The following is a 15,496-nucleotide window of genomic DNA, read 5'->3' as shown; positions in this document are numbered from 1 at the left end:
GCTAGCTGTGTTTATTTGGGGGGGTTTAGTCATTGTCGTATTCTTGTAATTAATATTTTTTTCTTGAAAAAAATACAGTAATCATAAATTACACACTGGAAGCTTGGTAAAATGATCTACTTTTGCTAGTTGTACTTGAAGCTATTTTTCTTCTTCAATTGCGGTGTATTGAAAACTTTTTCTTTCTGGTGCAATTAATCATCAAGTATGTCCTGCGACAAACGTATAAATGTGTTAAAATGGTCAAATCCATCTTGCAGGAGCTATAGCCTCAATCTGAAGGAAGAGTGGACCATCATGTCTACTGCACATGAGGCTCAGGTATCACTGATTTCCCCCCCACAGATATAAGATTTCAATTGATATAATAAATGTTTTTCTACCTGTGAATTTTGAAATTCAGCTCCTTGTTTAAGAACAGCAAGTCGTGCAAAAAAAAAAAAAAAAAAAAGCTGAAGCAATCAGTATTATGTCACGTGTTCAATGAATACAATTGATCGGCAGAGGTCTCCCAGACATCATGTTGTCAGTGCTGATATCAGATAAGCACTAGAATCAATCAGTTTGAGCAGTAAAGACACAATGTGATCATTGGCCTGTAGTGAACAACACACAAGAAGCTCTGTATTGATTCATTGTTGTGTTTGAACTGGTGAACTATCAAGCCAAGAATGCCGAATTGTGTTGTAATGTCCAGCTATTGCGGCCTTCCTTAGCGGTGAGGCTGATTTCCTCAAATGGTGGCCTCCATTTTAACGGACCCGAAAGCCCCGATTAATCTCTAGGCAAGTCGTCCACTTTATTGACTAGACTTTCAAGTGGATTCCTCCTATCTTCCAAAAACATGCAGATTCATTGGAGGTTCTAAAATTCTCAATAGGTGTTACCTGCGTCCAGGGTATACCCCGCCTCTCGCCTGAAGTCAGTTTGGATAGACTCCAGCTCACCCTATTAATCTGATCTCCACCTGTATTTGTTTTTTGATGGCCAATTCTGCCTCCTATGAGTGTACGCCACTAGATGGTAGTCATGGTTTTTAAAACCTTTACCATGAGCCAGCAGGGAAACATGATTGGGGAACAACATGGCTAAAATGATCCTTAAACTGTTGGTATATTTCAAGCTGCCCTAAAAACTTTATTGATAACCATTTTTTTTTCACAGCCAAAAGTATGATTTCACCATATCACTTTTATTTTGTGATAAAAAAATGAATAAATCTTATCCTTCAATGCTGTGGTTCTCAAACTTTTTAAACCAAATAATTAGCTTTCCAAGTACCACTATTATTAACCAACATTTAAATACAGTAGCATAGTAAGTAAAAACAGGTTTTATTCCTACAAAGTATATTTAATATTTTGAATATTAATGTTTGAATTGTGCTTTTGGGGATACAACCTCAAAGTTTATAACTTCAAATCTATTGCATGAGTTAAATAATTTTTTTTTACCCGAATGGTTCTATACAGATAATATAATAATATTGATGTTACTGTTTCAGGACAACGCTTCAAATGAGCAGTTCTCCAGTGATGTTGCAGAACTCCAAAAGACTCTCAAAGATGTATGCAATTCTTTACATTTTTATTAAATTATGTTATTACTGCATGTTTTTATGAAGTACGATTTTATAGGATGCTGTTTTCCTTATCAAATGTCACATGACACAACGTTTTTTGGGGAGGCCGGAACAACCGGCACTTCCATTCATTTCAATGCGGAGAGATGATTTAAAGTGTTTTGAGTTACAAGCATAGACACGATAAATTAAACTCATGTCTCAAGCTGGAACTTATTATTAACAATTCCTCACAAACCAAGGCCTTTGCCAAGAACCAGCAGTGGCTGGCTTACAACCAGCAGCGAGAGACCTACGTGAGGGCAGTGGTGGACAGAATGCTGTGGCTGGACAACCAACTGGACCAGGCCGTCCGAGCCCAGTTAACGCAGCACAATAAGGAGCATTCAGAGGGTAAGACACAAGGCGGCGTGTCACCAAAGGCGCAACAACAACGAGATCTGTTAAGATGTTTTTGTTTGTGTCCTCTGCTGGTAGCAGCAGAGGACAGAACGAGCGAGATGAAGGAGCACTTTGAAAGCCTTCTGGTGATTGGTCGAGACAACCTGCTGATTCTCCAGCAGCACCTCGACGTCACCCTCCAGGACCTGGCAGACACTAAAAATAGGTACGCTGGAGGAAATGGTAACGGTGTGAACTACGTGTACAGAATCACATTAATGTGTTTCTTAATAATTGTGAAAGAGTTGATTTATTTTATTAGTTAAATTCAAAGTGAAACTAATGTACTGCATTAAAAGTTAGGTATATACCTTTTTACATCTTATCTTCCCTCCTTAGTTCTTTGCTTCTCTCAGACCCGATTTTTATTTTCTTACTTTCATGCCTTCTTTACACTTCCTTCCTTGCCTCAGATTTTGCATCCTCCCTACTTTTTTTCATTCAGAGGTGGCAATTCCAGGTCCAGAAAGTAAAAACCCTGCCACAGTTTGGCTTTAGCCCCTGATGCTAGCTAGCTCCCTAGCTGGTAAACGAGCACCATGGGGGCTAGCTAGGAAGCTAGCTGGTAAACGAGCACTATGGGAGCTAGCTAAGGAGCTAGTTAGCTAGCACCTGAAAGTAAAAACCCTGCCACAGTTTGGCTTTTAGCCCCTGATGCTAGCTAGCTAGCTCCCATGGTGCTCATTTACCAACTAGCTAGCTAGCTAGCATCAGGGGCTAAAGCCAAACTGTGGCAGGGATTTTAGTTTCTGGACTTGGTTTTTGCCACCTTTGAATTCCTTCATCCAGTGGCTTCATCATTCAGTTCATTAAAAAAAGTGTATAGAGTGCCTTCTATTTCCTACCCTATTTATTTATTTCATGTAGGGCCTAATCTAATTTCTTGAGATGATGATTTTTGGGTTTTCATCAGTTGTAAACTATAATCGTCAACATTATTAAAAATTGAACATTACACAGTACTCTAGTGAATCTATAACATGAGATTCACTTTTCAAGATGAACGACTAAATTAAAAGAACTTTTCCAGCACATTCAGATTCACTGAGATGCACCTGTGTTAAAAATGAATGCGCAGGTACGAGGAAAAAGGGATGGAGGCCAGTGAGCTCAAGCAGCAGCTTCAGCGTTGCTCCGAGGAGAAAGAGCTGATGTTGGACGAGATGAAAGCGCTCCAGGGGAGACTGGATGAGGAGAAGCGGCGCACCGCCAAATTGGAGCTGCAGGTACACGGGAATCTGTACGAGAACTATGAATTTTAGGGCACATGACCATACCGCCCCCTTCCTCAAAACTTGAATTAGTATCTGGAAGGTTAAAAAAAAAAATTAGTCAACAGTTTCACCAATCAACACGAAATTTGGTGGACTTGTCTTTCATAATAGGACACGTGAAGCCTCAAGGACGGATCTATGCCTGAAAGTCGGCCATTTTAGACAATTTGCATTTTGGTGGACCCCGACTTGGGAATTTACTGATACTAATTTGATGACATTTAATGTAGAGGAGGGCTTTAAAGTTTGTTGATAATTTTTGATCATTACTCACTTATTGACGATGTGATGGGAGTTGTAGTGAAGTGGAGCGAAAGGCTGGCTGAAAACGAGCGGATTTGATACGTTGCGATTTTGAATCGTCTTACTAATGGAAAAAGACGCCAGCCACAATATAATATAACTTAAAAGGCAAATAAAAACTCACCCTTTAATGGCTCATGACAGCGGTGCAGTGATGATTCAAATGAGAGGATGAAAGGCGGGAAAATTGGTCAGAAGGGAAGAAGCGGAAACAAAGAAAGAGAGAAAATTTGGTTTCGGCGAAGAAAAGATAGAAGTAAGATGAGTCTCTTCCCATCGAGACGAAGCCACGACTAACTTGATTGTTGTTGTCTCAGTCTTGTGTCTTTCAGAAGTTCATGGTGAAGCGTCACAATGCCAGCCAGGACAAGATCGCAGACCTGGAGCAACAGGTACGAGTCAACACCTCTCAAAAATGGAATTTCAATTTTTAACATTGTAACTGATTTTATTTAAAATAGTGAGAAGGGTAAATACTTGATGTCAAACACGAAGGAGACCCCATTTTGCCCACTCTAGTGAAATGCTTTTAGGTCCATAGTTCCTCCCAGGATCTTGAGGATGAGATGGAAAACTCTTTATACTTGAGGTCACAGCTGGTCACACTTGTCAATATGCTGCAAAGAAGCGACGATAAACTGGCATACTATAAAAAGGTTTGTCTCAATTATTTTTTTATTTATATAAATTAGGGGTGTCGGGCGATTATTTTTTTTTAATCATAATTAATCGCATGACTTCAGTAGTTAACTCACAATTAATCGCAATTTTTATATCTGTTCTAAAGGTACAATAATTTCAAAGTTTTTATACTCTTGTTATATAAGTGGGTATTTCTTTTTTTAACTAAGCAATATGGCTGCATCTTTTAGTCATTGATACAGTAATTTGATAATAATTCATAAAATTGAGTTAAAATTAAAAGGATGTACTGTACTGTAAAAAACGAGTGTGATATTGATTTGTGTTGTGGTCATTTTTTCTGCCACTAGATGGCATAACTATTTGTAAGACATTAATGACAGCTCAGTGCATTTTTCTTTTCATATTAAGAACGATCTAATCTTTAACATGAAGTAACTTGTGAAATTCTGCACGACCCCAGTCTCCACAAATATATGCATTATTATTAAATGTATTATTTTTATTTTTGTCGTCTGCTGCATTGCGACTGGAATTAACCCAGTACAGGCTTTCCGAGTAAGGGGCGGTAATTAATCGCGGGTTAAAAAAAAAAATTGTGACGTTAAAGGAACTTTACTTTCACTCAAAATGAACACGCTAATTTTGACGAAACAAGCTGTTATTTCTCATGTCCTTTAACAGAAAAGGCGGCAGGAGGAAGACGACAAGAAGGAGGACGAGGAAGAGCCCGTCTACGAAGAAATGCGACCCTGCGTGGTGTCGTCGCCCAATGACAGCAACTTGGACGGAAGCTACCTGGACTGCCCCGTCTGTCGGATCCGCTGTCCTGTTAGTAAGTACCGGCAGATGCTGGACCACCTGGAAGTCTGCCTGAATTGAACTGAACCTCAAAAAAAAAAAACATCCCGAGGTCGCCAGCACTTCACAGTGCGAGTTGTTCACCTGCTTGCTCGAGTTGTTCCGTTTGAAATACGCACCCAAGCTCTTCCATGTTCCGTTTGTGTGCTTTGATTGTTGTTTGAAAAAACGAATAAATGAATTTATGTGACACTTTGACATACCTTGGTCCGAGTCCTCCTGCTATATTCCTCACTCTGATCAGATAAGATAAATAGCTCAAAAGGAGCTTGTTTTAGTTAATCCCTTTTCTGAACTATTTTAAGGTCACAGATTATTGCTTGGGAAATAACCGAGCAGGCCGTGGTGCATCACGTGTTATCGTGTTGCTCCTCAATCAAATCCAATGAAGGTCTTTTTCATAACTTGTCTAAATCTGTAAAAAAATTCCAGTCGAATGAAAAGCACATTTTGAAGAAGTTTCCGTATTTTCCTTTTAGACCAAAGGAAAACAATTTGAAGATACTGTACAATTTTCTCATTAGACGGCAACGATTTACAGATTAATTTATCCTACCACAAAAGAGTTTGTTAAACACATTAAACTAGAATGTAAGCTCATCACCGGACTATGCTTACCAAACACCTACTGACACTGCTAATTTAACTCACAACCCCTGCGAGAAATCCTCACTAATCCTGTCAACTCTACCTCGGATTCTGACACTTCATTTACACAGGTTAAAAACAAACAGTTGAGTTGCTACATTTCCGCAGAAATTAATCTTTTTTTTGTTTTGTTGCAAGACTATTTTCAACAGCCAATTCCATGTAATCAATCAAATTCTTAACAATCGAGCAATGCCGGCCTGTACGGCCTCACACACCCAAAACTGCAACTGCTGCCCGATGTTACTTTAGCGACATTAGCAACGGGACTGTATCTTTAATTCGATTTCAAATTCATCCTCACAAGGCCATCAAGCCGTCCCTCGATACGTCATGAAATAGTTACGTGTTCTATTATTGCATCGTAGTGATTGTTTCTACCATAGCTGTCAAAATTCATCAATTAATTGACAAGTAATCGATTATCAAATTAATTGACAACTATTTTAATAATCGGGTAATCGTTTCGAGCCATTTTTTAAATTAAAAATTCTCCAAATCCTCTCTGGTTTATTATATTATTATTATTATATTATATACGATTATTTTTCGTGTTTAATCAAAATAAGACATTTGAAAAGATGTTTTTACGTTGAAAAACAACGATCGAACTGGTAACATAGTACAACATCAATCCCCCTCTTTTTTTAATCACTATACAAATACTGTCAAATAAGGGAACGTGAGTGAATGAGGGATGGTGGACCCAAATGCAGGGTAACAGGAATCAAGTGCAATGCGTGGTACTTTCATTAACCATAGTGAGAAAGGTGAGCAGACAATCATGACTGGACAGGACTGGACTAGTCGCAATTACAGGACGGGACGTGAGTAGACTAGTCGCCATGACTGGAACGAGCGTGATGTGAAAGGACCTGATTTGCCTTGACTTGGTTAGCTGTGACAAGGACTTGACTTGCCTTGACTTGGTTAGCTGTGACGAGGACTTGACCTGGTTAGCTGTGACAAGGACGACTTGGTTAGCTGTGACGGTGATGACTTGATTAACTGACGACAACTTGGTTAGCTGTGACGATGATGACTTGGCTGTGGCGATGATGACTTGGCGGTGACAATAGCTACTTAGCGTTGACGAAGACAACTTGGCTGTGACGAAGACAACTTGGCTGTGACGAAGACGACTTGGCTGTGACGAAGACTTGACGCAAAAACTTCCACGCATAACATAGGCAATGCATCCACACTGGCTGGTTTAAACACAACAGACTAAATACACCAACACGAATGGAACACACCTGGGGAAGGGAAGACACACACAGGTGGACGTGGTTCGACATAACGAGACAAGGGAAGAAATCAGGAACACCAGACAAAAAACAACGAGAACATACAAAAACCCAACCCCCACAGAACCAAAACATGACAAATGCGAAGTACGATATAACCACCAATCACAGGTTCATAAACAGTGATCAGGGGAAAATGCTTTTGTAATACACTTTAAAATGAAAATGAATCAAATTAGTCGATTAATCGATTGAATAATCGACAGATTAATCGATTCTAAACATATTCGAAAGTGACTGCACTAGTTACTACAATTGCGACATGATAGCGGTGGTATAAAGCCGCGGATGAAGTCCGTCCCCAGGCACCAAATGCCCAGCCTGCCACGTTAAGGATAACCAGACGTCATTCTGTTGATGCCATAACTCAGCTATCATTATCCATGATGGGATTGACTCCTCGTCAAATGTCAAGTGGATGGATTTGCACGTTAAGAAAGCTCATGGGCTTTATGACGCTTGCGTCACACTCATAAGCGCGCACCGGGATCCCCTTAACCAGTAAGCCACTGGTTGCCTTCTGTTCCCCAGAGTGGAGAAAGCTGGAGCTGGATGATGCTTCAGTAAGGGGAGTTGTACCAGCACATTCACTTCAAGGAGCATCTTTGGATTCTAACGAGGAGTCAATAAAAAAAAAAAAAATGGGAGACAAAGACACCGTGGAAAAGTTCCTGGACAACAACCCCCAGTTTGCCAAGGAGTACTACGACAAAAAAGTCAAGGCGGATGTCATCGCAACCGCCTTCGACAAACAGGTGCAGGTCCAAGATCCGTCTTCTTTCAATGACGCCACCACCATCCAAGAGGCTCAGTTCATGTTCCAGATGGTCAAGGAGATGCAAGGCACCGGACCGCCGGAAAAGGCCCTGCACAAAGTTCTCCAGAGGATCGCGCTGCTGGTCCAGGCGGACCGCTGCAGCTATTTCGGCTATCGTGCGCGCAACGGGACGCCCGAGCTGTCCACGGTCCTCTTCGACGTCACGCACAATTCAGCGTTCGAGAAGAACCTGGTCAACCCCAACGTGGAGATCGTCTTCCCCACGGACATGGGGATCGTCGGGTGGACGGCGCATTCCAAGAAGCCTCAAAATATTGCCGACGTGAAGAAGGTAAGCCCACCTGAGGCACGTTATCGCCAAATGTTGTCAATTCAGATTCAAATCCCGTCTCGCGTGTGTGTACCCCCAAGGACTCTCATTTTAGCGACTTTGTGGACAAGCAGACGAAATACACCACCAAATGCATGATGGCCGCTCCCATCTTGAGCGGAAAGGATCCCATCGGCGTCGTCATGGCGCTCAACAAGCAAGGCGCCGACGCCTTCTCAAAAAGTGATCAGGAGGTGAGTGTGCTGCACTCGTTGGCCAGGTAACAAAATGAGATTAGCGCATCCGGAAATGTGTCTTTTTTAGCAGAGGTGGGAGTTAGTAAGTCTCAAGCCAAGACAAGTCAATTTGTGGTTACTTGAGTTAAAGACCCTGTAAAGTGTCAAATACATTACAGTGGTGCCTCGAGATACAAGCTTCGTTCAGATCACGCAGTGAAGTCGTGAACATATTTCTACATTAAAAAGAATGGAAATGCAATGAATCAGTTCCACCAAAAAACACCCAAAACCCATTTTTAACATGTCTTTCATTCAATTAAAAAAAAAAAAATATATATATATATATATATATATATACAGCAACGTACTGTATAAAAACCATGTAGTAATAAGCTGTCTTTCTGTTGTTCTTCTGTGGATTTTATCAGCAGTGTACTGCTGCCCTCTAGTGGTGGGGGTCTGTACTCACTTCCTCAATATTTGCTTGTATCTCAAGACAAAACAATGGCCAAGTGACACAGCTCATATCCAGCAAAACTCACAAGTCAAGGTACTCATATCTCAAGGCAACACTACAAATTTGAAGATAAACTACTGAAAACTAAAAGTGAGAATTATGTAGTAGTACGCAATTTGCTACGAGCAGCTGGCTAGCTAGTTAGCATTTGCCTACGCCGCGAAAATATAAACGCATGGCTGCTTTAGAGTGCCTCGTTGTCGTTTCGTGAGTGCCCGCACATCACAGAGAAAAGCCGCAAGAGCAAGGTCAAATAATTGATAGAAAATTCCAATGTGTGTTGAGTGCCTCGTTGTCACGGCGTGGAAGAGCCCACCCATGACCCGGTGGGAAAACAGTCTAGCCTTAAGCCGATATATTTTCGCAACTCAAGATGCTAGACAAAGTAGCATCCTTGTTTCCAGGTTGTAGAAGTGGCTTTTGACTGACAGTTGAGGTTTCTGCGCATTCAATGGACAAAAAGTACCAAATTCCCTCACGACCTTACGCAGGTGTGCCTAATGAAATGAGTCACGTGTTAGCATTAGCATTAGAAACGCATGCTTAAATCCTCGCTTTGCAGATAATAATAAGCAAGTGCTTACCATCACTGACCTCGTCTGTTTTACAATCTACTTAGGGCGGAAGAGCTCAGACATTTTTTTTTTCCTCTCCGTGACCTCTTGGCGGTCTCTTAAAAGAGGACAAACAGCCATCCACTATTTTGTTTTGCGATTGCGCTCATCAAGGTGGGTGAGATTGTGCAGATCCCACCTGACAGGAAACACCAGACTCCATTCATATAATATGAATAAGATTAATAAGTTTTTTTGTTGTTTTTTAACAGCTCTTCAATAAATACGTCAACTTTGCACGCGTGGTCGCTCTCCAAGCACACACCGCTAACATGTGGGATGTGGAATCCAGGAGAAGCCAAGTAAACGCCGCACCGCCACCAGTGAACAACGCACAAAATAAAGAGTTTAAGACACGTACCCTCCCCTCCTCAGGTGCTGCTGTGGTCGGCCAGCAAAGTGTTTGAGGAGCTGACGGACATCGAGAGGCAGTTTCACAAAGCCCTGTACACGGTCAGGACTTACATCAAGTGCGAGAGGTACTCGGTGGGCCTTCTGGACATGACCAAAGACAAGGTGAGGGAGAAATACTTCTGAAGTGTTATCGTTTTCATAATTGACTTCTTCATTATGAGGCTTTTCTTGTTGTTGTTTTTTTTCCCGCTCCAGGAATTCTTTGACGAGTGGGCCATCAAACTTGGGGAACAGGAGCCATACAAGGGTCCTAAGACAACTGATGGCAGAGTAAGTTTATTCATCAAAATACATTTACGGAACAATATTTTTTGCCACTCCCTCTTCCAAACAACTTTAACAATAGTGTTCCGACATGACATGACATTTTAAAGCAGTTGTCCCCCCCCCCTTGGTTTAATATAGAAATATTACCATAACAAGTCAACACTTTATCTTTATAAATGTGTCCTTGTGTTCCCCCTAATCAGGAAATCAGCTTCTACAAGATCATTGACTACCTGCTGGAGGACAAAGAGGAAATTAAAGTTATACCGTAAGTACATTTAAATAAATAAATAAATCATAACCCTTTGTTTTAACTGAACTCTTACAGATTAAAAAAAAAAAAAACTCAAATTCATCATCTGAAAAGAAAATTGATTACCTCGTTCAAACCCAAAAACGTGTCAACACTGTTTTTAATACCTTGTCCTTCACTCCCAAAAATTTATTTACACGTTTTTTTTTATGTTTATTTTATGCAAGAGCATACAGAAAGCTTTGATGCACCTTCTAACATGAAGAAGTGGCTTAAAGCAATGGTAGTTATTACAAAAAACGGCCAGCGGGTGGCAGCAGAGTATAAGAGATCAGCCAGGGTCATTTTGCAACAGTGTTTTCACCAGGAATGTGAATATTGATAATACCTAGCTATATTCTGATGCTAATTGCTGCAAAACGGAAACAGATACAAATATATCTTTCTATGCAAATATAAATTTTTCCTGATGAAAGAAGAGACTCTAATCTATTTTTTGGTAGGTTCCATGGTTTTTTATAGCAATAGAACACAATATTGTGTGGGTCAAAATCCAGTAAAACAGCTGGGAGCGAAGCGGGTTGCTTCAGTGAAAATGGCTGGGAGTGAATGAGTTGCATAACCAGCCATACATTTTTGGGATATAAAAACTGGGTAGAAATTGTCCTTGTGAAAAGTATTTTCCTACTGTATGTGTTTAATGAATCTGTATAAAGAATGACTTTTACATTTGGAGATGAACTACCGAGAAAAAAAACGTACTTTTCTAATGGAATATCGAGTGACATGGTAACTAATTACCGTGTGACTTGACAGCGGCCCCCCAGTGGACCACTGGGCTCTGGTTAGCGGACTGCCAACCTACGTGGCTGAGAATGGATTTGTGAGCTCCACTTTGTTGATGCATTATTTCTGGAGAGACAATTTGGAAAGACCTTTATTTCACTACTGTTTTATGGTACTTTTAGATCTGCAACATGATGAACGCCACGGGGGATGAGTATTTTGCATTTCAGGTGAGATGATATTTCATGTTGGATTAGGGCTCGTCTATATGATAGGGCCCATCTGTGCGTTTTAAAAATCAAGTGTGTCCCTTAAAACTCTAAAGTTAAGTTACAGGCCGGTATTGTCTGACAGCAGTGAAGTCATGCCTGTGGATTTGAACTAACAGAAAGAAGCGGTAGACGAGAGCGGGTGGACGATCAAGAACGTTCTCTCGCTCCCCATCGTCAACAAAAAGGAAGAGATCGTCGGCGTCGCTACCTTCTTCAACAGGAGGGACGGCAAACCCTTCGACGAGAATGACGAACAAATTATAGAAGTATGTCAAAAGGCTGACTTTTTTTTTTAAATAGCATGCAATTTATTCATTTTAAATAACGTGTGTCTGTATAGGCTCTGACCCAGTTCCTGGGCTGGTCCACTTTGAATAGCGACACGTATGACAACCTTAACAGGACCGAGTGGCGTAAGGACATAGCGCAGGAAATGCTCATGTACCAAACCAGAGCTACGCTAAATGACGTGCAGACCATTTTGGTAAGACTTCGTACTCGGTGGTGGGCGGTCAACTGATGTTACACTCTGAGCAGGGCAGGATTTTTGAAACCTTCTTGACCTCCATAGAACACTCAAGAAAAGTTTGGTTCTACACCTGAGGATTGTGACCAGAAGGAGATGTACAAACTACTGGTGGGCACCCAAACATCATAAATATTTTAAGAGCGCTTATACCCTGTTTGGTGATGCTAACATCGTTGCACGCATCCAGAGAGCCAACATTCCCGAATCCAAGACGGTGAATCTGCTTGAGTTCAGCTTCAGTGACTTCCCGCTGTCGGAGTTTGAGCTCATCAAGTGCGGCATCCGCTGCTTCTTCGAGCTAGGCGTCGTTGAGAAGTTTAAAGTCCCGGCGGAGGTACACAAGCAGCCTCTACACTTATTTGTGCACTTATTATAACCGACTGATAAAACAAAAAAAGAATTAAGCATGCAAAAATGTAAGCATCAAAATAGTCAACAAAACCATATCACTAGCTGAATGCTAACAAATAATATGAAATGCTATAGACAGTGATGAGTTATTAACATTGTTTTTCAGTTTTAATTTATATTTTAGCCGTTTTGGATTTAGTTATAGCAGTATGGCTCAATGAATAGAATTGTATTATCTGTCTCACTCTCAGAAGAAGGGCAACGGGTTTTTACATTTGCTATCTTAAAGGGAGTTTTGTCTGGGACCGGTCTCTGCCGGTCGGAAGGGAGGCACAGGCTGATTATTATTGTTTTTCTCTAATCTGATTTATACCCATGGGAACAGAAGGGGGATTTTTCTGGTATTTACTGAGTTGTAAACAAATGTACTGTGTGCTGATGGGAGGAGACTTTTCGTATTCACCCACTTTTCAATAAATAATGATGTGCCGGAGTAGAACGGACACAATCTGACCAGAACACGGCTTCAGTGTCGTCAGTCTTTGTCATCAGAAGCTTCTGATAATTATAATACCTTTGCAAAGGGACTTCTTCACCAGAATCTCACCATTCAGTTAATTGAACGCGCAAAGAGTACAATACTTAATATAGTCTACTCTAACAACAGGCTAATGGGAATTAGCATCAATGTTACAGTAATGATAAGCCTTAAAACAAAATGGATTGAATATCCCTGACATACTGTAGCACTCACGAATGTTATGTTTATTTCTTTGCGCAGATCCTGACGCGATGGATGTACACCGTTCGCAGGGGTTACCGTGACATCACCTACCACAATTGGAGGCACGGCTTCAACGTGGGACAAACCATGTTCACCCTCCTGCTGGTGAGAGTGGCGACCGTCTCCTCCCATTCAGTGACCGTTGTGGCTTTTTTGTGGTACTTGCTTTCTTCCAAAACAGACGGGGAAGCTGAAGAAGTACTACTCGGACCTGGAGGCCTTTGCCATGGTGGCCGCCGGATTCTGCCACGACATCGACCACAGGGGGACCAACAACCTCTATCAGACAAAGTAAGGAGATAGGATAGGTCAGTCTGCAGAGTGTTATTGAATATCGTAAAGTGATCTTTTGGAAATGTAAACAGTACTAACCCGTTTCTATTACCATTGTTGAGACGACTGTTGTTGTGTCTTCTTGTAGAAGCGCATCGCCACTCGCCAAACTTCACAGCAGCTCCATAATGGAGCGACATCACCTGGAGTACAGCAAAACGCTCATGGAGGACGAGGTGGGCCCTCGCCAATCCAAGATTCTTGGGCCACACAAAACCACACCGCGGTCTAATCTAATCACATTCGCGCCCCCCCGCAGAACTTGAATATCTTCCAAAACCTGCAAAAGCGCCAGTTTGAAACCGTGCAGCATCTGTTTGAAGTTTGCATCATCGCTACCGACCTGGCCCTTTACTTCAAGTAAGTTCGCACCAGCTTAGCCTTTTTGGATGATGCGTTTCTGGAAATTTCCAGCTGGTTTTCTTCACCTCCAGGAAGAGAACTATGTTCCAGAAGATTGTGGATTCGATGGAGGGGATTCCAGATGAGAAGGATAAAGTCAGTTACGTCTCCAACAACCCCACCAGGAAGGAGATCATCATGTAAACGCAAAACGGATCTCAAAAATGTTTTGGTTTCTTTTTTCTCGCGTGACAAATAAGCGATGATGTCATCATGTTGTTTTTTTCCCGACAGGGCAATGATGATGACAGCGTGTGATCTGTCGGCCATTACGAAGCCGTGGGAGGTTCAGAGTAAGGTGAGTTTTCTGCTTCTCCGGATGCATGGTCGTTTCTCAACAGCATATGGAAGTTTCAAAAATCCATCTTCTTTATTTGCAATTTTTCAGGTGGCTTTGATGGTGGCAGCGGAATTCTGGGAGCAGGGAGACTTAGAGAGGACGGTCCTTGAGCAGCAGCCTATTGTAAGAATTTGGGGTGCCAAATGTTTTCCAATTCTAACCTTCATTACGTTCCACTTTTTTAGTCAACCAACGATGGAAATCAGGCTTACCAGTTTGTTTAACCTTCTTCAGCCAATCAGGGAAATAAATTACATTCTGCTCCGGCATTAGATTTATAATTTACCCAATTACATATTTTTAGCCATGCATGGATAGAAATCAAACTGCATTTAAATGGAATGGGGGGAGAAAGTTGGCATTGAGAATACCAACACCAGGTCTAACCAGCCTCCTCTGCGCACCGTACAGGATTTATGCCGTTGACGATTATCTCTTTTCCCCCCTTCCTTTGCCAACAATGAATAGAAAGCATGCAGACGTGATGTTAGTGCTCGAATTCTAATTCTTTCATCTGTTTTCTTTAGCCAATGATGGATAGAAATCACGCCGACGAGCTACCCAAGATGCAATGTGGCTTCATCGATTTTGTCTGCTCTTTCGTGTACAAGGTTCGTGCACGTTTGCCCAATCTTTTAATTTTATGTTTAAGTATTGAAACATTCCATGACATCACACTGACATTTTCCCAATTGAGTTCATAAACTTCCTCTCCCTCTGTTAGGAGTTTTCACGCTTCCACACGGAAATCTCGCCCATGTTCGCGGGTCTGAACAACAACCGGGGGGAGTGGAGAGCACTCGCCGACGTCCACGAGGCTAAGATGAAGGCCATTGAAGACGAGAAGAAGAAACTGGAAGGTGGAGGAGAGCAGGGTGACGCGGGCGGCAAGTCAAAAACGTGCGTCATCTGCTAAAAAGGCTGTTGATTGTTTGAGCAAACGCAGGCGAAAAGTTACATGATGCCATTTTACTTTGCTTTGACAAGCGACATAAGGAGATTTGACCGTATTGGATTTTCTTATAAGCTCACTGGAGACCCTGGGCTTTTTTTTTTTTTTTTTTTTTTAAGTCCCCCCGGCTTACTACTACATTAAGTAAAAATACTGACGCCCTGCTTAGAACTCACATGCGAGGCCGAGAACACACTCACACACACAGGATGTCATTGTATTTATTTTTTCAAGTAGCAGTATTGTTTTATGTACAAGAGCCTGTAAGGAGCATCAAATGTGTAAATAAAGTCTATT

The 15,496-nt window shown here is 41.5% G+C and overlaps 1 protein-coding gene across 1 annotated transcript; it reads left to right on the top strand.

Annotated features, from left to right (window-relative positions):
- Positions 1-207: 207 nt before the first annotated feature.
- LOC147163613 (cone cGMP-specific 3',5'-cyclic phosphodiesterase subunit alpha'-like) lies at positions 208-15,244 on the top strand. The gene is made up of 26 exons (XM_086092776.1): positions 208-321; positions 1,505-1,567; positions 1,825-1,975; positions 2,063-2,189; positions 3,102-3,249; positions 3,918-3,992; positions 4,134-4,256; positions 9,729-9,818; positions 9,892-10,032; positions 10,126-10,200; positions 10,401-10,465; positions 11,267-11,333; positions 11,419-11,466; positions 11,625-11,774; positions 11,849-11,992; positions 12,080-12,145; positions 12,225-12,371; positions 13,170-13,277; positions 13,354-13,463; positions 13,594-13,681; positions 13,765-13,865; positions 13,940-14,047; positions 14,142-14,205; positions 14,296-14,370; positions 14,775-14,858; positions 14,972-15,244. Exons 1-26 carry the CDS (start codon positions 208-210, stop codon positions 15,161-15,163), a joined length of 2,724 nt encoding a protein of 907 aa, XP_085948902.1. The 3' UTR covers positions 15,164-15,244.
- Positions 15,245-15,496: the final 252 nt, after the last annotated feature.

This window comes from Leptonotus elevatus, chromosome 13, assembly GCF_054856555.1.
Source record: "Leptonotus elevatus isolate MCC_2025b chromosome 13, RoL_Lele_1.0, whole genome shotgun sequence".
NCBI lineage: Eukaryota > Metazoa > Chordata > Actinopteri > Syngnathiformes > Syngnathidae > Leptonotus > Leptonotus elevatus.
This window is presented reverse-complemented; position numbering and strand designations above follow the sequence as displayed.